Source organism: Nerophis ophidion, linkage group LG09, assembly GCF_033978795.1.
Source record: "Nerophis ophidion isolate RoL-2023_Sa linkage group LG09, RoL_Noph_v1.0, whole genome shotgun sequence".
Taxonomy (NCBI): Eukaryota; Metazoa; Chordata; class Actinopteri; order Syngnathiformes; family Syngnathidae; genus Nerophis; species Nerophis ophidion.
Genome location: NC_084619.1, coordinates 72,632,879 through 72,655,666, shown reverse-complemented (window position 1 = coordinate 72,655,666; position 22,788 = coordinate 72,632,879). Strand labels below are relative to the sequence as shown.

Genomic DNA, 22,788 nt, shown 5'->3' with positions numbered 1-22,788 from the left:
TTAAGTCGCAGTTTTTTTCATAGTTTGGCCGGGGGTGCGACTATGTGTGAAATTATTAACACATTACCGTAAAATATCAAATAATAATATTTATCTCATTCACGTAAGACAGTGGTTCTCAAATGGGGGTACGCGTACCCCTGGGGGTACTTGAAGGTATGCCAAGGGGTACGTGAGATTTTTTTTTAAATATTCTAAAAATACCAACAGTTCAAAAATCCTTTATAAATATATTTATTGAATAATACTTCAACAAAATATGAATGTAAGTTCAGAGCAGTGGCGTCTCCCAGTCATACTTGCCAACCCTCCCAATTTTCGCAGGAGATACTCCCGAATTTTAGTGTCCCTTCCGAAAATATCCCGGGGCAACCATTCTTCTGAATTTCTCCCGATTTCCACCCAGACAACAATATTGGGGGTGTGCCTTAAAGGCACTGCCTTTGCGTGCCGGCCCAATCACAAAATATCTACGGCTTTTCACAAACACACAAGTGAATGTAAGTCATACTTGGTCAACAGCCATACCGAGGGTGGCCGTATAAACAACTTTAACACTGTTACAAATGTGGTGAACCCACACCAAACAACAATGACAAACACATTTTTGGGAGAACATCCCCACCATAACACAACAGAAGAAATACCCAGAAACCCTTGCAGCACTAACTCTTCCGGGACGCTACAATATACACCCCCTGCTACCCCCTACCAAAACCCTAAACCTCCAAGCCCGCCCGCCCACCTCAACCTCCCCATGCTCTCACAGGGAGAGCATGTCCCAAATTTCAAGCTGCTGTTTTGAGGCATTTAAAAAAAAAAAATGCACTTTGTGACTTCAATAATAAATATGGCAGTGCCATGTTGGCATTTTTTTGCCATAACTTGAGTGGATTTATTTTGGAAAACCTTGTTAAATTGTTTAATGCATCCAGCAGGGGCATCACAACAAAATTAGGCATGATAATTTGTTAATTCCACGGCTGTGGAATATGAATGTAAATTCATCAACTGTGAAAAGAACTGCAACAATGCAATATTCAGTGTTGGTGTTGTAAGCACCATACCAATGGGAGCAATTTGCAAAATGCGCAACCGCATTTTGCAAATTTAATGTCAAATCAAATCAAATCAAATGTTTTTTGGATTCATCACTATACAGTGTACATCCACGACTAAACTACTAACACAACTTGGTTTACTATTTATAAAATATAATAATGTAGGGTTACCTGGAACTTGAAATAGGCCACCCGGCCTGAATCCACACTTGTTAGTAGTTTAGTCAGTAGTTTAGTCGTGGATGTACACTGTATCGAGATGAATCCAATAAACATTTGATTTGATTTGACATTAAATAATTGCTCCCATTGGTATTGTGCTTACAACATTGGCCGCTAGATTTTTTTGTGGACATGTTCCATAAATAATTGCTCCCATTGGTATTGTGCTTACAACATTGGTCGCTAGATTTTTTTGTGGACATGTTCCATAAATATTGATGTTAAAGATTTCTTTTTTCTGTGAAGAAATGTTTAGAATGAAGTTGATGAATCCAGATGGATCTCTATTACAATCCCCAAAGAGGGCACTTTAATTATGTGTAGAAATCTTTATTCATAATTGAATCACTTGTTTATTTTTCAACAAGTTTTAAGTTATTTTTATATATATTTTTTCCAAATAGTTCAAGAAAGACCACTACAAATGAGCAATATTTTGCACTGTTATACAATTTAATAAATCAGAAACTGATGACATAGTGCTGTATTTTTCTTCTTTATCTCTTTTTTTCAACCAAAAATGCTTTGCTCTGATTAGGGGGTACTTGAATTAAAAAATGTTCACGGGGGTACATCACTGAAAAAAGGTTGAGAACCACAGACATAAGAGACTAGACGTCTAAGATTTCATGGGATTTATGGATTAGGAGTGACAGATTGTTTAGTAAAGGTATAGAATGTTCTATATGTTATAGTTATTTGAATGACTTTTACCATAATATGTTATGTTAACATAGCAGTTGCTTATTTATGCCTCATATAACGTACACTTATTCAGCATGTTGTTCACTATTCTTTATTTATTTTAAATTGCCTTACAAATGTCTATTCTTGGTGTCGGGTTTGGGGGCGCGTGTATATTATATCCAAGAGTCACGGATACACGGCATTATGGGTAATCCCTATGCTGCGTTTATAATGTGCCACAGAGCCAATACTCTCCAAAAATGTGTTTGTTATTCTTATTTGGTGTGGGTTCACAGAGTGTGGCGCATATTAGTAAGAGTGTTAAAATTGTTTTATACCACAACAATTAGTGTGATCTGTACGGCTGTGGAAGAAGACCCACGGTTTAAACACAGTAAGAGCAAAAAAATAATTGCACCACCATTTTGAAAATAACGGCAGGGGAAGAGTCATTTGTGACGTCATGAATTTGACCCGGCGGTAAAAGTAAACATGCGCTTATTAATTTGGTGAGAGACTTTTGCCCGGCAGTTATTCAAGGCAGGCACATATTACATATTACACATATTTCAATCAATCAATCAATCGTTTATTTATATAGCCCCAAATCACAAATGTCTCAAAGGACTGCACAAATCATTACGACTACAACATCCTCGGAAGAACCCACAAAAGGAAACATGGTAAACTATATACTTTTTTTGTTGTAATTTTGAATAGTTTACCTGAATGTGCATGAACTGTTCAAAATAGTTTGAAATGTCACATGTTAAATGTTTAAATATTAACTGTCTATTTACTGTACTGTGCCAACTGTACTACTATAGGAGTACGTATTATCTATTGTTTCATTGAAAATAAAACAGCAAAGTCCATTTGGCCGTCATCTGTTTTAAATTATGAGACACAATTGTGTCAAAGTAATGCTTTTTTTTTGTTCGTGCTTGAAATAAGAACATTTTTACTTAGAAAAAGCAGTTTTATACTTGTGAGTGTTGATGACACAGCTTTGCAACAGTTGGTATTCTACTTTCAAGCATGTTTGACTCAATATAGGCCCGCGGACCGGTCAACGCTTAATAATTTGTCCCGCGGCCCGGGGGGGGGTGTCCTTTTTTTTTCTTTTCTTCTTTGTCATGAAAAAGGGACGTTTTTGTCATGAAAAATTGAGTTTTTTGTGGTTGGTGCACTATTTGTAAGTGTATATTGTGTTTTTTTATGTTGATTTAATAAAAAAATAAAAATAATAAAAAACATTTTTTTTTTTTTTTTTTTTAATACATTTTTTTTCTGCGGCCCGGTGGTTGGGGACCACTGATATAGGTCACAAAATCTCAGCGACAAGCTGCACTATCTTACTGAGATCATTTAGGACCAAAACCCTTAAACAAGTAAAACACTGTAACATACAATCTGCTTAGTGAGAATAATGATCTTATCAGACAAAAGTAAGCAAATATTACCCTTATTTGAGATATTTCATCTTACTTAGAATTCACTTTTTGCAGTGCGCAGCAGTCATAAAAATGTGGTCCTTGTTCTGTGCAAAAATGGAGCGGCTTCTAAACACAGACAGAGACGTTTAAAAGTGTTATTCTTCACGGGTGTGAAAGTGTTAAATTATAAACGAACTCCAGCCTTGAAGATGACATGTGTGATTAAAGCGGACATTTACGAGCTGCTCCTCGCGCTTGTTAACATGTCATTGTTGTGTGTGCTGCCGCGGATCCCGGGCCAGTTCCCGTGCATTCCGCCCTATGTCAAACCTCCAGGGTGGCGGCGTGGTGGTCCTCATATTCAATCAAGTTTGTTACAACATCGCCAGCTGTAGGGGACGTCGCCATAGCAACCGTGTAATGTGAGAACTCTAACAAACGACGGCGGTGGGGCAGATGTTCCTTATTTGCCGTCATTCACGTCCACAACGTCCACACGCCAGTCGTGCACGCTCGGAGACATTGTCAGCATGCTCCGGGCGCGTACAGGCCAGGAGTGGCGAGTCGCCCGATGTCACTTCCTGCGTCGAACCGGACAGGAAGTGGTGGCGTCTAAAAAAAGCCCGCATGGTTTCCAGGAAGGTTTTGGAAAAAGCAGCGGGGGGTTCGCGGGCCAACTGTCCTTGCAGCGAGAGCGGGAACACGCGCCGTTTATTTGGCAGGAAACGGCCAGGAATGTGCACAAGATGAATATTTGGAAAATAAAAAGCAGGACGTTGACAAGGCGGAGGACGAAGGTAGAAACAAGCTGACACAAGAGGATGTATTACTGACTATTTCAACTGGCCGCAGTCCAACCCGGCGATTTCCTTCATCACGCCGCCGTCGTGCAAACCGAAGGACTCCATTTTAGTGACCACGTCCATGCCGGCCGTCACCTGACCAAACACCACGTGTCTGCCGTCCAGCCTGCCAAGACGACGGGAAACAAAAGCCGAACAATTAGATCACTTCAACAACATACTAAGGACCACCGTAAATAGCAGCCAACACTCTAATTAATCACAGGTGTTGTGCAGTAATTTCCACACTTTAAATCCAGCCCTTTTTTGGAAAAAACACTAACATTAAATGCCAATAGGGGGCGGTAAATAGCTTGACTATGACAAATCATTTATTGCAGCCTGCCACAAATACATTTGATGCTACCTGTCAGCTGTCGCTCATAAAGACACTTTGTAATGGGACTGTTATTGAATGGCATTGTAGAGGCGCCTGGTCTGCCGGAGAATAAGAAGACAAAGCAGGAAGGACCACTGTTGCCGATTTAGTGAGTGTTGAGACCTTTCCAACTTGGCTTTTCCAACAAAAGGCGACAGGCAACATATCCAGTGACTTTTCGGTCTCAATGGACACTGACATGGCAACATGGAACATATTATATACTGCTCTTCTCAACCAGCAGCGGGTCTTGTTTGTGACCAAAAAACACCCACAAATAGAAGAAAAACAGATATAAGTTGTGTTTGTATTTTTGAAAAATAATTGTTTTCTCTCCAACAGTGTCCATAAAATCTCTCTCTCTACATACATACACACACATACATATATATGTATACATATACATACATACATATGTATACATATACGTACATATATGTATGTATACATATATATGTATACATATATATACATACATATACATATATGTACACATATACATACATACATATATATGTGTAAATATATATATGTACATACATATGTATACATATATATGTATACATATACATATATATGTATACATATATGTACATATATGTATGTATACATATATATATATGTATACATACACATATATGTATACATATACATACATACATATACATATATGTATACATATATATACATACATATACATATATGTATACATATATATACATACATATACATATATGTATACATATATGTGTACATATACATATGTACATACATACATACATATGTATAGATACATACAAAAATATATGTATACATATACATACATACATATATACATATACAAACATAAATACATATACAGTATATGAATACATATACAAACATAAATACATATATATGAATACATATACATACATACATATATGTATACATATACATACACACATACATACATACTGTATGTATACATATGCATACATAAAACATATATATGTATACATACATACATATACATATATGTATACATATACATACATACATATACATATATGTATACATATACATACATACATATATGTGTACATATACATATGTACATACATACATACATACATACAAAAATATATGTATACATATATATGTATACATATACATACATATGTATACATATACAAACAAATACATATATATGAATACATATACATACATACATATATGTATACATATACATACACACATACATACATACATACTGTATGTATACATAAAACATATATATGTATACATATACATACATACATGTATACATATACATACACACATATACATATATGTATACATATACATACATACATATATGTGTACATATACATATGTACATACATACATACATATGTATACATACAAAAATATATGTATACATATATATGTATACATATACATACATACATATACATATGTACATACATATATATACATACATATATATGTATACATATACAAACATAAATACATATATATGAATACATATTCATACATACATATATGTATACATATACATACACACATACATACATACTGTATGTATACATATGCATACATAAAACATATATATGTATACATATACATACATACATATTTCATATTATAAGAATACACTTCTAATATAGGACGAAAATGCCTATTACCCTCTAAAGTTAAGTAAATAAACACTATATACTATATGTGGAAACACATTATTAATACAAAAATCAACAAAAGATAGTTAATTGCAAATTGATGATTTTGAGCATTTAAATAAAAATTCAAGGTGCGTTTGGAGGAAAATATTAGTTAAGTCAAGTTAAAGTAGAAATGTGTCCTCTGCATTTGACCCATCACCCTTGATCGCCCCCTGGGAAGTGAGGGGAGCAGTGAGCAGCAGCGGTGCCGCGCCAGGGAATCATTTATGGTGATTTAACCCCCAATTTAGTGTACTGTAAATGTATGGCAAATAGACCTAATGATGTACCCAGTAAATTAATAATAATTCAGAATAAAATCTACATTAAGAAGTTTGTTACCAATCGGTTTTGGTGGTGCAGATAAAGAACTGAGAGCCGTTGGTGTTTGGTCCTGTGTTGGCCATGGAGACAGTCCCTGCACACAGTGAAAGCAAACACATCAAACATTTTACAAAATGCAAACATGTGTTATTTTGAAAGTATAATACACTTATGCAATACTTGTGTACTAGGAAGTACACTTTTTATTTCCAGATTGCAATTACTGAATGATCCAATATAAGGTGCTGCCATCTAGCGGACAGACTGGTGTATACACATCAAATATTTCACCATTTTCATCTCTCATTTCAAGAAATTTAATTACACAATAATTACAAATATTATAATATACTTAATTTGTAGGTTTTTGAAGCTGATATATTTAATTTTATAAAATTAGATTCAAAACAATGATTGGTATTTATAAATATTTTCTACATCACATGACATAATGGGGGTTTATTATTGTATAAGCAATTAATCTTAAAGCTACATCAGGTCAATTAGGCTTATTAGGTAATGAATCGTCGTGTGACCATATCTGAGTTATTGTGTTGAAATGTGGGGAACAACTACAAATGTGCGCCTCATTCACTAACGGTGTTACAAAAAAGAGCAATTAGAATAACTCATAATGTTGGAAATAGAGAACATACAAATAATGTATTTATTAAATCACAATGAATGAAATTCAACCATTTGGTGCATTTGCAAACATCTTAAATCAGGGGTCACCAATACGGTGCCCGCGGGCACCAGGTCGCCCGTAAGGACCAGATGAGTCGCCCGCTGGCCTGTTCTAAAAATAGCTCAAATAGCAGCACTTACCAGTGAGCTGCCTCTATTTTTTTTTAAATTTTATGTATTTACTAGCAAGCTGGTCTCGCTTTGCTCGACATTTTTAATTCTAAGAGAGACAAAACTCAAATAGAATTTGAAAATCCAAGAAAATATTTTAAAGACTTGGTCTTCACTTGTTTAAATAAATTCATTTGTTGTTTTACTTTGCTTCTTATAACTTTCAGAAAGAAAATTTTTGAGAAAAAATACAACCTTAAAAATTATTTTAGGATTTTTAAACACATATGCCTTTTTACCTTTTCAATTCCTACCTCTTCTTTCCTGACAATTTAAATTAATGTTCAAGTAAATTTATTTTTTTAGTTGTAAAGAATAATAAATACATTTTGATTTAATTCTTCATTTTAGCTTCTGTTTTTTCAACGAAGAATATTTTTGAAATATTTCTTCAAACTTATTATGATTAAAATTCAAAAAAATGATTCTGGCAAATCTAGAAAATCTTAAGAATCAAATTTAAATCTTATTTCAAATTCTTTTGAATTTCTTTTTAAAAAAAATTCTGGAAAATCTAGAAGAAATAATGATTTGTCTTTGTTAGAAATATAGCTTGGTCCAATTTGTTATATATTCTAACAAAGTGCAGATTGGATTTTAACCTATTTAAAACATGTCATCCAATTTCTAAAATCAATCTTAATCAGGAAAAAATACTAATGATTTTCCATAAATTATTTTTTTTATTTTTTCAAAAAGATTCAAATTAGCTAGTTATTCTCATCTTTTTTTCGGTTAAATTTTGAAATTTAAAGATTCGAAATTGAAGATAAACTATGTTTCAAAATTTAATTTTCATTTTTTTCCTGTTTTCTCCACTTTTAAGCCGTTCAATTAAGTGTTTTTTTCATCATTTATTCTCTAAAAAAACCTTCCGTCAAAAGGAAAAAAAAAATGTACGACGGAATGACAGACAGAAATACCCATTTTTTTAAACATAAATATAGATTTATTTATTAAGGATAAATTGAGCAAATTGGCTATTTCTGGCAATTTTTAAAGTGTGTATCAAACTGGTAGCCCTTCGCATTAATCAGTACCCAAGAAGTAGCTCTTGCTTTCAAAAAAGTTGGTGACTCCTGGCTTAAATGATGTATAAAGCAAACTATAACCTGCTACCCAAGAATGTACAACAATTCTTCTCAACAAAAGAGGAGAAATATAACCTTAAAAGGAAAATTTCAAATAAAAAAATTGTATGCCTGTACAACACTTAAAACTTTTAGTATATCAGTATGTGGAATTAAATTATGGAACGGATTAACCAAATAAATCAAACAAATCACTAATATGATTCAGTTTAAGAGGTTGTTTAAACTACAAGTGTTCACAAAGTACACAGAACTAGAAATAACATGAACCCTATTTTTTTTTTAAATTGAGACAAAGATGATATTATGTATGTATTTAATATTTGTATGCTTACTATGGTATATTATGTATTTGTTCACTGTTCTATTATGGACGACAAGAAAATTGGATAAAATTGCTATAGTATGAAACAGGGTGGGATTAAATAAGCTCAGGTTCTTCCTACTCCTTTTCGGACGTGCTGTCATGAAACAACTGGAAATATGCGATGCATTGCATTGTATTGTATGCATGTTTAAAATGAACTGAAACTGAAGTAATTAATACTGAAATAGACAAAGATGTGTAAGCAAAACAAAGCACCTGCTCCTGTGTGCTTTAGTTTAAAGTTTTCATCCTTGAAGGTTTTCCCGTAGATGGATTTCCCTCCAGTGCCGTTACGTTTGATGAAGTCTCCTCCCTATGACGTACACAGCAGGACAAAAAAAGCATTCATGAATGAAAATAATAGTAATAGGAAATACTTGAAAGTTGAATATAGTTGACTTGGCACATTTTATTTTTTTATTGAACAAAAATACGTTTATAAGTCACACAAAAGTCAAGGCATTATCAACATCAAGGAAAGAAAACAAAAGCAAAAACAGATATAGTAAAAAATATGAAAAAAAATTCAAAAAGGGCTAACTAAATTACTTTAAATGTTTTTAACAAATATATCAATTTAAAGGCTTTTGTACTCTTAATCATACTCCAAGATTTGATTGATAATTGTAACCCACTAACCCAATTACCCATAGACATCTTATAAGTAGACGCAGCATTGGCTGCTGTGACGCGAGAAATTTGGCTGCCATCTTGAAGTGGTGATGAGGAGCCGGCGAGCAGCCTAAACTGACAGTTGACAGGTAGAAAACAAAGATAATAAATAAATAAATGGGTTGTACTTGTATAGCGTTTTTCTACCTTCAAGGTACTCAAAGCGCTTTGACACTACTTCCACATTTACCCATTCACACACACACATTCACACACTGATGAAGGGAGCTGCCATGCAAGGAGCTAACCAGCACCCATCAGGCGCAAGGGTGAAGTGTCTTGCTCAGGACACAACGGACGTGACGAGGTTGGTACTAGGTGGGGATTGAACCAGGGACCCTCGGGTTGCGCACGGCCACTCTCCCACTGCGCCAAACCGTCCCTTTATTTATAATTGAACCACTTGTTTATTTTTCAATACGTTTTTAGTTATTTTTATATCTTTTTTTCCCAAATAGTTCAAGAAAGACCACTACCAATGAGCAATATTTTGCACTGTTATACAATTTCATAAATCAGAAATTGATGACATAGTGCTGTATTTTACTTCTTTATCTCCTTTCTTCAACCAAAAATGCTTTGCTCTGATTAGGGGGTACTTGAATTAAAAAAATGTTCACAGGGGGTACATCACTGAAAAAAGGTTAAGAACCACTGGACTAAAGGACTCGCAAATGGGAGTATCTCGCAAACACGATGTCGGAACAATTAGCCTGACCTTCCGGTGACGTGTTGACATTCCAATTGTGATGGATAACAGTGACCATGAAGATGTAATCATCTCCGAGTGCTGCATACCCTTAAGATGCTAAGACTCGGGCGTAATGGATGTCTATTGAGTAAGGCTGTACTCACTCTGTATCAATACCAAGGCTTTGATGGGCGTTTGAACTGCGTCTCTGCTCTCCCCCAGCCCAAGTAAATCGATGTAGGATTTCACCATCCTTAGAAAAGGACATGAAGTTGTCATGCCAGTGTTCAGCGTTTTCCTGCTCAAATGAGCGGACTGTTGAAAATAGGAATCGGGGGATTACTTTTCACAAGTAAGATTGAACATTAACGTACTATTGCTTGTATTTTGCGAAAAGAATATTACCACAGAGTTGAGAAAGAGCAAAGATCTTCAATAGTACTGAAATCGTAGCCGCTAGCAAACAAGAGCATGACCATAATAGAATTGCTTGTCAATGAAATTAATTAAATTTAAAAAAGTCATACTTGAATAACAAAGTCAAAATGAATGATGAAGATAAAGATTGTAAGACAGAGTTTGGTTTTATTCTGAATCCAGTGAAACTGGTTGTTTAAGCTGATATAAAGACTTTCAGGTGTTTATATATGTTTATGTTTAAGTATTTGGCAGACGCTTTTATAAATAAATAAATAAATGGGTTGTACTTGTATAGCGCTTTTCTACCTTCAAGGTACTCAAAGCGCTTTGACACTACTTCCACATTTACCCATTCACACACACATTCACACACTGATGGAGGGAGCTGCCATGCAAGGCGCCAACCAGCACCCATCAGGAGCAAGGGTGAAGTGTCTTGCTCAGGACACAACGGACATGACGACGTTGGTTCTAGGTGGGATTTGAACCAGTGACCCTCGGGTTGCGCACGGCCACTCTCCCACTGCGCCACGCCGTCCCTATCCGAAGCGACATATCCGAAGCGACATACATAAAAAATACATATTAAGGGAATAATGTAATCCAAAATATCAATACAAAGAGTCAAGACAGAAAAGACATACTTGCCAACCTTGAGACCTCCGAATTCGGGAGATAGAGGTGAGGTGGGGGGTAAATCAGTGGTATTCAGTAGTGCGTTGGTTGAGGTGGGCGTGTATTATAGCCTTGCGTCACGGATACACGGCATTATGGGTAATCCTTATGCCGCGCCTATAACGTGCCACAGAGCCAATGCTCTCCAGAAATGTGCTTGGTGTGGGTTCACAGAGTGCGGCGCACACTAGAAAGAGCCCCAAACATCAGTGTAAAAGGTATGGATGTTGACTTAGTATGTATTGCAATTTCGTATAAGAAGCAACGAATCGCATGTGTCCAGCCGGCACGCAGACAGCATGGTGTAAAAGTGAGCGCGATGACATGCTGTAGAGCATGGGTGTCAAACTCTGGGCCGCGGGCCAAATTTGGCCCACCGTGTAATTTAATTTGGCCCTTGAGGCAATTTCAAATTAACATTAGAGCTGCCCCACCGGTATTATAACACCGCTAATACTCATACTTACCAACCCTCCCGATTTTCCCGAGAGACTCCTGAATTTCAGTGCCCTTGCCGAAAATCACCCGGGGCAACCATTCTCCCGAATTTCTCTCGATTTCCACCCAAACAACATTATTGGGGACGTGCCTTAAAGGCACTGCATTCAAGGTCCTGTACAACCTGTCGTCCCGTCCGCTTTTTCTCCATACAAATATTGTGCCGGCCCAGTCAGATACTATATGCATACTTTACACACAAACAAATGAATGCAAGGCATACTTGGTCAACCGCCATACAGGTCACACTGAGGGTGGCCGTATAAACAACTTTAACACTGTTACAAATATGCGCCACACTGTGAAACCACACCAAACAAGAATGACGACCACATTTAGGGAGAACATCCGCACCGTAACACAACAGAACGAACACCCAGAACCCCTTGCAGCACTAACTCTTCCAGAATGCTACAATATACACCCCCCCCCGCTACCACCAAACCCCGCCAAGTTAATGTTGATATTTACATCAGAAAGCTGCAAATAGGAAAGAGGCATTCAATTGTATGTTTTTAATTTGATTTAATATTGATATTTTTAAATTGTCATTATCATTATTAATAATTCTGTTCAAAACTTTTATGGACAGAATTTCTAGGCACAGCCAAGGCGTTGAGGGGTTCCGGTTTGGTGGCCGCGGGATTGGGTCTCGGCTTTTTGCAGATGATGTGGTCCTGATGGTTTCATCTGGCCGGGATCTTCAGCTCTCGCTGGATCGGTTCGCAGCAGAGTGTGAAGCGACCGGAATGAGAATCAGCACCTCCAAGTCCGAGTCCATGGTTCTCGCCCGGAAAAGGGTGGAGTGCCATCTCCGGGTTGGGGAGGAGACCCTGCCCCAAGTGGAGGAGTTCAAGTACCTAGGAGTCTTGTTCACGAGTGAGGGAAGAGTGGATCGAGAGATGGACAGGCGAATCGGTGCGGCGTCTTCAGTAATGCGAACGTTGTATCGATCCGTTGTGGTGAAGAAGGAGCTGAGCCGGAAGGCAAAGCTCTCAATTTACCGGTCGATCTACGTTCCCATCCTCACCTATGGTCATGAGCTTTGGGTCATGACCGAAAGGATAAGATCACGGGTACAAGCGGCCGAAATGAGTTTCCTCCGCCGTGTGGCGGGTCTCTCCCTTAGAGATAGGGTGAGAAGCTCTGCCATCCGGGAGGAACTCAAAGTAAAGCCGCTGCTTCTCCACATCGAAAGGAGCCAGATGAGGTGGTTCGGGCATCTGGTCAGGATGCCACCCGAACGCCTCCCTAGGGAGGTGTTTAGGGCACGTCCAGCCGGTAGGAGGCCACGGGGAAGACCCAGGACACGTTGGGAAGACTATGTCTCCCGGCTGGCCTGGGAACGCCTCGGGATCCCCCGGGAAGAGCTAAACGAAGTGGCTGGTGAGAGGGAAGTCTGGGCTTCCCTGCTTAGGCTGCTGCCCCCGCGACCTGACCTTGGATAAGCGGAAGATGATGGATGGATGGATATTATTATTATTTGAAAATCGATTTTGCATGTCACTATAAAGTTATACAAGCCTTGCTCGTTCAATATTCAATGCCCTATTAAAAGTTTAATTTGTTCAACCTTGGCCCGCGGCTTTGTTCAGTTTTAAATTTTGGCCCACTCTGTATTTGAGTTTGACACCCCTGCTGTAGAGCAATGGTCCCAAACCACCGTGGACGCAGAATAATTTTTTTATTAAGTTTTTTTTTTAAATTACACACAATATTTTACTGCATGCCATTGGTAAGCGCAGGGGTGAGAAGAGGTTTTAAAATGATTAACGCCCGCTTACTTTTACCGCATGCTTTAAATAAGTGCAGGAGTGAGAAGAGGTTTTAAATTAATTAGCGCCCGGGCGGCTATTCAAGGAAATACGGTAAATGCACTGACAGTTCATTGCTCCAGCCAAATGAATTGCACTGAGTGGAGCGGATCACCACTCCAAGATGGCGGCCCCGCGTCTCGTCAGCGCATATAGACAGTAGCAGTGGATGCTAATTACCTGGCACATGAAGTCTGGCACAATCCTGTGGAACACTGAGCCCTTGTAGCCGAAGCCATGTTCGCCTGTACACAATGCTCGGAAGTTCTCTATAATGACAATAAACTTTGTTGTAACACAAACCAACTGAAATATGCGTGTTTTTCTACTTTACCTGCAGTCTTGGGCACAACATCTGCATTGAGCTGCAAGAAAAAAAAAGGTGACAAGTTCACGTTAATTGTCAACAGGCGCCCTGCAGGGGCTACTCAAGGTCCTGAGGAGAGGCTAATGCTAACGAGCTAGCTGAGCGACCTGGATGGTTATTCTCCCCAGCGGTTCTCCGTCCGCTTGGAGGTCCAGAAACACGACGGGGTTCTCGGTGGGAGCAGAAGAAAGCAGGCCGGCCGTGGCGATGCCGAACGAGCTGAATCTTATTTGCTTTTTGAGGGCAAGCATCGCGCGTCTGAAGGCCTTTGGCGCTGCCTGATGATGTTGACAGGTGACGTCACGCAGCGCGACGGCGTATGACCAGACGTCGTCACAGCGACTCGGTGTGGCGACACGAAGAACTGCAAGTGCAGTATTTTTACTTGAGTCAAATATATAATTAGATTTACGTGAAAAAAGTGAATTTGCTGAAAAAAACCCTGATTTTTTTAATGCACATTAATTAACTTACTTACCTTTACTATATGTTGTATACATTATAAAGTATATAATGCTGGAAGTTGGCAGATCCTGTTCTGTCTCCCTGTAATATTTGTCTGATCCTGAATGGGATTGTGCATAAAATTTTAATTACCCCCGGGTATTAAAAAAGTATTTCTGATTCTGATATATTACTATATTATTGAATTATATTTCTAAATGATAAATCATTAAAATAAGCGATACAAATAAAACAAATGATAAAATAACATGAAAAACAACTACATTTACAACAATACCAATCTTAAATCATTATTTTCTGCTGTCTAAAAGGTACCACAAAATGTACATTTACAGTAATATATATACATATATATATACATATATATGTGTATATATACATATATATATGTGTATGGATATATATACATACATACATATACTGTAAATTACATTACAGTAAATGTAATTTTATTACATTAAAATACATTTATTGAAATTTAATGTAAATTACAGTACACTTACACTAGTAACATCCATCCATTTTATACCGCTTATTCCCTTTGGGGTCGCGGGGGGCGCTGGTGCCTATCTCAGCTACAATTGGGCGGAAGGCGGGGTACACCCTGGACACGTCGCCACCTCACCGCAGGGCCAGTAGTAACGTATATATATATACATATATATATGTATATATATATGTAGCAGACAATTATTATTTAGGATTGTTAAACATATATTTTTTAAAATATATACACATACGGCCCTGCGATGAGTTGGAAACTTGTCCAGGGTCTAACCCGCCTTCCGCCTGATTGTAGCTGAAATAGGCGCTAGCGCCCCCCCGCTACCCCAAAAGGGAATAAGCGGTAGAAAATAGATGGATATACACATACATACATATATATATATATATATATATATATATTACTACTGTAAATGTACATGTAATAGTTCCTTTTGGAGACAGCAGAAAATAATTATTTAGGATTGTTAAAACATATATTTAAAAAAATATATACACATACGGCCCTGCGATGGGGTGGCAACTTGTCCAGGGTGTAACCCGCCTTCCGGCCAGTTGTAACTGAGATAGGCGCCAGCGCCCCCCGCGACCCCGGAAATATATATATATACATATATATATAAAAGTGTGGTTGAATGTTATTATTTTAATATTATTTACCACTATTTATAAAAAAAAACAGTACTGTTGTCTGCTTTTGACAAAAAGATGCATTTTTGTTAATTAAGTACCATATTTTTGTCAATTTTAGATTTTTTTTTTTAGACAGTTTTTAAACTAATTCAGCGAGAATATAACGAGTGGTGCAACATGTAACGTCAGTAAGTTTCTACTATCGTGACATTAAATGAATAATTAAGCCTCAGCGTAATTTACTATTATTTACCACTATTTATTAAAAAAAAACAGTACTGTTATCTGCTTTTTACAAAAATATGCATTTTTGTGAATTAGGACCCTATATTTTTGTCAATTTTAGATTTTTTTTTTTTTAGACAGTTTTTAAACTAATTCAGCTAGAATATTACGAGTGGTGCAACATGTAACGTCAGCAAGTTTCTCCTATCGTGACATTAAATGAATAATTAAGCCTCAGCTAAAAAATATTTTTAGAGCTATATTTCAGTATCAAGAGGCACGTCAAAACACGGCGTTTCTCGAAATACATATTTATTAGATAAATATTAGGGAAGTCACGTCATCTAACTACATACAGATCTGCAAGACTAAAAAAAATAATAAAAAAAAATCACAATATTTGTCTGACCAGTTTCCAATACGGAATAATGAAACCCCAAAAGAGCCACAGATTGTACGCATCTTTTCCCATAAAACAATAAATGTGGACATTTTAATGTTAATTGTTTTTGTTTTTTTATACAAACTGAAGTTGTGATCACCAAATCATTTTGTAGCACCTTTTTTTTTGTTTTGTTTTTTCGTTATGAAGTACACAGGTCATAAGAGAAACACACACTCTTACACAAAGGAGAAAATGTATTGTGTTTCTTGGGAACATAAAGTATATTTTACATGAATGAACAGGCGAGGTTAACGAGGTCATCAAACATGTGTCCAATGGGGATGTCCGACAGGAGGATGCTGCAAGCTTTACAAATTCTAAATACACTATGCACACTCCCTGTGGAGAAAATGAATACATTTCTTTTTTTTTTTTTAATCGTGTCTCTATTTGTCATTTACATTATGTACACCCACACACACACACACACACATCCCGACACCTCGCTCCTTACATGAAATTGCTTTCAAAAACGGTCAGACAGTTCCACACTGGCTGCGAGTGGACAGCACAATTTGGAAGGACCCCGCGCGGCAGTGCGTCGTCTTTGAGCAAACACAAAAAACAGCCCAGGGTCGTTTTTGGTTGTGTACAAAAAAAATGGATGAAAAGTCTCCAAATAAAGTCGATTTCAAAACGTCACTTTGAGTGTACTGCATCGGACTCGTCACAAAAAAACAACATAATAATTTAAAACCATATAAAACACACAATATGTGGGTATTAAAATGCACTTTGGGGAGTATCCAATATTATGGGGGAGTTAGGAGAAATTTGGACCTCTAAGCTGCTTTTACACTTAATTCAGACAACATCAGATCACGGACATTAAAATTATAATAAAGAAAAAAAAAAGGGATGGGGTAAAAAAGACAGACACGATACAAGGCTAGAGTGCATTTGGATCAATTAGGATTGTGACACACACACACACAATGGTTATCATTTGGAATGGAGACCAAATTTTTGATCATGACTTGTGGGGACCAAGTTTGAGATCAGGATTTATGGGGACCAGCCTTTCTACAGGTTGAGGAGGCATTGCCAGAACACACACACACACACACACACACACACACACACACACACACACACACACACACACACACACACACACACACACACACACACAATGGTTATCATTTGGATTGGAGACCAAATTTTTAATCATGACTTGTGGGGACCAAGTTTGAGATCAGGACTTGTGGGGACCACCCTTTCTACAGGTTGAGGAGGCACGCACACACACACACACACACACACACACACACACACACACACACACAGGTTATCATTTGGAATGAGGACCAAGTTGTTGATCATGACTTGTGGGGACCATCCTTTCTACAGCTTGTGGAGGCATTGACAGAACACACACACACACACACACACACACACACACACAAACACACACACACACACACACACACACACACACACACACACACACACACACACACACACACACACACACACACACACACACACACACGTTATCATTTAGAATGGAGACCAAATTTTTAATCATGACTTGTGGGTACCAAGTTTGAGATCAGGACTTGTGGGGACCACCCTTTCTACAGGTTGAGGCCGCCTTGCCAGAACACACACACACACACACACACACACACACACACACACACACTGGTTATCAATTGGAAAGAGGAAAAGAGGACCAAGTTGTTGATCAGGACTTGTGGGGACCAGCCTTTCTACAGGTTGAGGCCGCCTTGCCAGAACACACACACACACACACACACACACACACACACACACACACACACACACACACACACACACACACACACACACACACACACACACACACACACACACACACACACACACACACTGGTTATCAATTGGAAAGAGGAAAAGAGGACCAAGTTGTTGATCAGGACTTGTGGGGGCCACCCTTTCTACAGCTTGTGGAGGCATTGCCAGAACGAACACACACACACACACACACACACACACACACACACACACACACACACACACTGGTTATCATTTGGAATGGAGACCAAATTTGTAATCAGGACTTGTGGGGACCAAGTTTGAGATCAGGACTTGTGGGGACCACCCTTTCTAAAGGTTGAGGAGGAATTTCCAGAACACGCACGCACACACACACACACACACACACACACACACACACACACACACACACACACACACACACACACACACACACACACACACACACACACACACACACACACACACACACACACACACACACACACACACACAGGTTATCATTTGGAATGAGGACCAAATTGTTGATCGGGACTTGTGGGGACCACCCTTCCTACGGCTTGTGGAGGCAGTGCCAGAACACACACACACACACACACACACACACACACACACACACACACACACACACACACACACACACACACACACACACACACACACACACACACACACAGTACCATGTATAGTGACAGTAATAGATGGACACAGCACTGCACTGTATTCACAAAATTTACACAGTGGATACACTGTTGGATCATGCAGGTGTGGAGCGGTTTGGGCGCTATTAAACCCACTTTTCCAAAATGTAAGAATGATCTGCTTGGGTGACATTGACGGACATAGTTATCTACATATATCCATATTTAGGAGTTATTTCTTTTTTATAGTCATATTTGAAATAGCTAGTGTTTTCCATTTGTACTTTTTTTATTTTATAATCTCACGTCTATGGTACACTGCAAGTTAACCTTGGCTTTAGGAATGTGAGGAGTAGCAATACTCCCTTCTTATCTCATCCTGTGCCCAGCTAAGGAAGACAATAGATGTGTGTATTCGTTCCGTTGGGTGGGGGCGAGGGACATATTGAAGAAGACAGCGCTTCCGTGGGATTGTCAGATCAACTTGAAGGTGTTCTTCATAGATTGGTCTCCCAAAGCTTTGGAATAAAATGTCAGAATTCATTTAAAATCAGCTTATGTGTCATCGAAATAACTTGGGGGTGACCAGCAGTTTAAATTCCCAGCAAGAGGAACATCTGGTCCAAATGCAACAATGTTTACGTCTGAGCGAGGGGAGGGGGTGCACTATCAAAATAAAGCACATACAATGACAGCAATTAAAACAAAAACAAAAAAAGTGTGCTAAAGTAATAAATATGAATGGGATCAAACAAACAGGACGACAGGACGCACAAATTGGCACAAATGCACTTCGAACGACAAGGACAACAAATAAAAAAAAAAACGGTGCTAATTCTGACGAAGAGTGAGACGTCACAATAAATAGAGCATCCGCGGCGTGGCAAAGAGTTCCTTCTTTACACGCGCCTGGTGCACTCTGGGGTTCAAAGGTCGCTGGAAGAACACGGTAGAAACAAGACATACACGGAAAAGGTCTGTTTTTTTTAAACCCACAAAAGCCAAATCATGCTTATATCGTATAAAAGCAAACATTTTCCTCGCCTCCTCGCTCCACGATGATAGCTGCACAGTTGTCACTTGGTAAGTCACACGGGGGTGTCGTACACGTGTATATACATACGTCGCTTTGTGCCCGCCAACATGGCCGTCGATGCTGTTGGTGGAATCTTTACATACACACACGCACGCACTCCTCAAAAAAAAAAAAAAGAAGATGTGCAGGGATGTTCTCTCCCTTTCAGTCCCGCGCCCACGCGGCACGTTTTTTCGGCATCCGTAAAAGAAAGACTGTGCACGTGTGCGCATTGGGGCGGCGTACGGTCACAGCGAGGTCGGCGTCTGCGGACCGGACAGTCAGACGCGGCCCCTCCTGTGTGTGAGGTTAGCTCGTGGAACAAAAAAAAAAAAAGGGGGGGGGGGGGGGGGACGGACTTAGTTGTTCTCAAAGAGCGAGAGGAGGTCGTCGTTGCTGTTGGCCGGAAGATCGGGAGGATCCAGGTAGGACAGCAGCTCGTCCGGGTTGGCCAGCTCTGGAAGAAGCTGCGGGCGGAACAAAAAAAAAAAAAGTTTGTTTTAACAAAGCAGGCATCTGAGAAAAGGGAGCACACCTCTCGCATTTCCGCAAGGCATGCTATGTACTTTAGAGTAGTCAGTGTACAACTTGTATGGATGAAATATGATGCACTGAATCCAAAAAGCAACACCATGAACTAAAGCAGTGTTTTTCAACCACTGTGCCGTGTGAGATACAGTCTGGTGTGCCGTGGGAGATTGTCTAGTTTCACTAATTTGGGATGAAGATATTTTTTTGCAAACCAGTAATTATAGTCTGCTAATGAGGTGTTGTTTTGGAGTCTGTGTTCTGTCTAGAGCAGTGTTTTTCAACCTTTTTAAAGGCAAGGCACATTTTTGTCATAAAAAAATCCAGAGACAGAAAAAAAAATGTACAAACCCCGTTTCCATATGAGTTGGGAAATTGTGTTAGATGTAAATATAAACAGAATACAATGATTTGCAAATCATTTTCAACCCATATTCACTTGAATATGCTACAAAGACAACATATTTGATGTTCAAACTCATAAACAAATTTTTTTTTTGCAAATAATCATAAACTTTAGAATTTGATGCCAGCAACACGTGACAAAGAAGTTGGGAAAGGTGGCAAACTCGTAGTTTGGACACCCTTGCTCTAAAGCATGGGTGTCAAACTCTGGCCCGCGGGCCAAATTTGGCCCACCGTGTAATTTAATTTGGCCCTTGAGGCAACATCAAATTAAAATTAGAGCTGGCCCACTGGTATTATAACACCGCATTCACCGCTAATGCTCATACTTACCAACCCTTCCAATTTTCCCGGTAGACTCCCAAATTTCAGTGCCCTTGCCGAAAATCACCCGGGGCAACCATTCTCCCGAATTTTTCTCGATTTCCACCCAAACAACGTTATTGGGGACGTGCCTTAAAGGCACTGCATTCAACGTCCTCTACAACCTGTCGTCCTGTCCGCTTTTTCACCATACAAACATTGTCACATACTATATGCGGACTTTACACACAAACAAGTGAATGCAAGGCATACTTGGTCAACCGCCATACAGGTCACACTGAGGGTGGCCGTATAAACAACTTTAACACTGTTACAAATATGTGCCACACTGTGAACCCACACCAAACTAGAATGACGACCACATTTAGGGAGACCATCCGCACCGTAACACAACATAAACACAACAGAACAAATACCCAGAATCCCTCGCGGGATGCTACAATATACACCCCCCCTCTACCACCAAACCCCGCCAAGTTAATGTTGATATTTACATCAGAAAGCTACAAATAGGAAAGAGGCATTCAATTTTTTATTTTTTATTTTATTTAATTTGTTATTTTTAAATTATCATTATTATTATTATTTGAAAATCGATTTTGCATGTCACTATAAAGTTATACAAGCCTTGCTCGTTCAATTTTCAATGCAAAACTTGTTTGGGTCCCTATTAAAATGTTAATTTGTTGAACCTTGGCCCGTGGCTTTGTTCGGTTTTAAATTTTGGCCCACTCTGTATTTGAGTTTGGACACCCCTTGCTCTAAAGCAGGGGTGCCCATTACGTCGATCGCGAGCTACCAGTCGACCGCGGGGGGTGTGTCAGTCGATCTCCAGCCAGGCTTTTAAAAAAAATAGACCTAAAACTTAGTGATCATCAATCTTCACCAAGACGTCACTTAAATGACATTCACGGTACCGGAGGGTCTTGTGAGATGACGCTGGCTGCTGCAAGATCATTATTATGAAAATATGACCGAGAGGAAGGCGAGAAACACTTTTTATTTCAACAGACTCTCGCGCCGTCCCTTCCGTCAAAACTCTAAAGGCCGACTGCACATTTCCTATCTTCACAATAAAAGCCCTGCTTCATGCTGCCTGCGCTAACAAAATACAGAGTCTCGGAAAACTGGCGTGCACAAGCGATCCCTCAGAAAGCTTTCCGAGACTCTTATTTTGTTAGCGCAGGCAGCATGAAGCAGGGCTTTTATTGTGAAGATAGGAAATGTGCAGTCGGCCTTTAGAGTTTTGACGGAAGGGACGGCGCGAAAGTCTGTTGAAATAAAAAGTGTTTCTCGCCTTCCTCTCTGTCATTTTTTCATAACAATGAACTGGCAGCAGCCAGCGTCATCTCACAAGACCCTCGGGTGCCGTGAATGTCAATCAAGCAAGCTACGGAATTTGCCGCCAATGTTTTTCTTGTAAAGTGTATGGAAGCTGGATGAATTAGATGCCAAAAACCAACCACTTTCATGTGGTATTGTACAGAAAGGACCACTTTTTTTCTCCTCCATTTGAAAATGTGGGCGTTATCATCATTACTGTCTGATTCCAATCAATGCAAGTCATCAGAATCAGGTAATACACCAACTTATATTCTTGTCTTTGTGAAAGAAAGACATCTATATGTGTTACACATGCTTGTATTATCATTAAAACACA

The 22,788-nt window shown here is 38.7% G+C and overlaps 2 protein-coding genes across 8 annotated transcripts in view; both read right to left on the bottom strand.

Moving 5' to 3' along the window:
- Window positions 1–218: 218 nt before the first annotated feature.
- Window positions 219–14,444, bottom strand: ppifa (peptidylprolyl isomerase Fa). 2 transcript variants are annotated; one of them, XM_061911760.1, is made up of 6 exons: window positions 14,233–14,444; window positions 14,093–14,123; window positions 13,939–14,003; window positions 9,205–9,301; window positions 6,691–6,766; window positions 219–4,375 (listed from the first exon to the last, which is right to left on the bottom strand). In XM_061911760.1, exons 1-6 carry the CDS (start codon window positions 14,374–14,376, stop codon window positions 4,240–4,242), a joined length of 549 nt encoding a protein of 182 aa, XP_061767744.1. In that variant the 5' UTR covers window positions 14,377–14,444; the 3' UTR covers window positions 219–4,239. The 2 variants fall into 2 exon arrangements, with proteins under 2 accessions (XP_061767744.1, XP_061767743.1); XM_061911759.1 differs by having other exon boundaries at window positions 13,939–14,027; window positions 14,233–14,441.
- Window positions 14,445–16,573: 2,129 nt separating this feature from the next.
- Window positions 16,574–22,788, bottom strand: part of LOC133559717 (zinc finger MIZ domain-containing protein 1-like) — a 493,896-nt gene continuing 487,681 nt past the window's right edge. For all 6 annotated transcript variants that reach the window (XM_061911751.1, XM_061911754.1, XM_061911753.1 and 3 more), the window contains one exon: window positions 16,574–20,338. In XM_061911751.1, coding sequence (XP_061767735.1) covers window positions 20,231–20,338 — 108 coding nt within the window. In that variant the 3' untranslated portion in view covers window positions 16,574–20,230. The remainder of the gene's footprint in view (window positions 20,339–22,788) is intronic.

Excerpts from the sequence above, each read along its gene's own strand:
- ppifa (XM_061911759.1), bottom strand. The coding sequence starts at position 14,376 with ATGCTTGCCCTCAAAAAGCAAATAAGATTCAGCTCGTTCGGCATCGCC. Across the intron at positions 14,028-14,092 it reads TGTTGTGCCCAAGACTGCAG|AGAACTTCCGAGCATTGTGT; the intron begins GTAAAGTAGAAA and ends TTGTCATTATAG. Across the intron at positions 9,302-13,938 it reads TGCCAGACTTCATGTGCCAG|GGAGGAGACTTCATCAAACG; the intron begins GTAATTAGCATC and ends TGTACGTCATAG.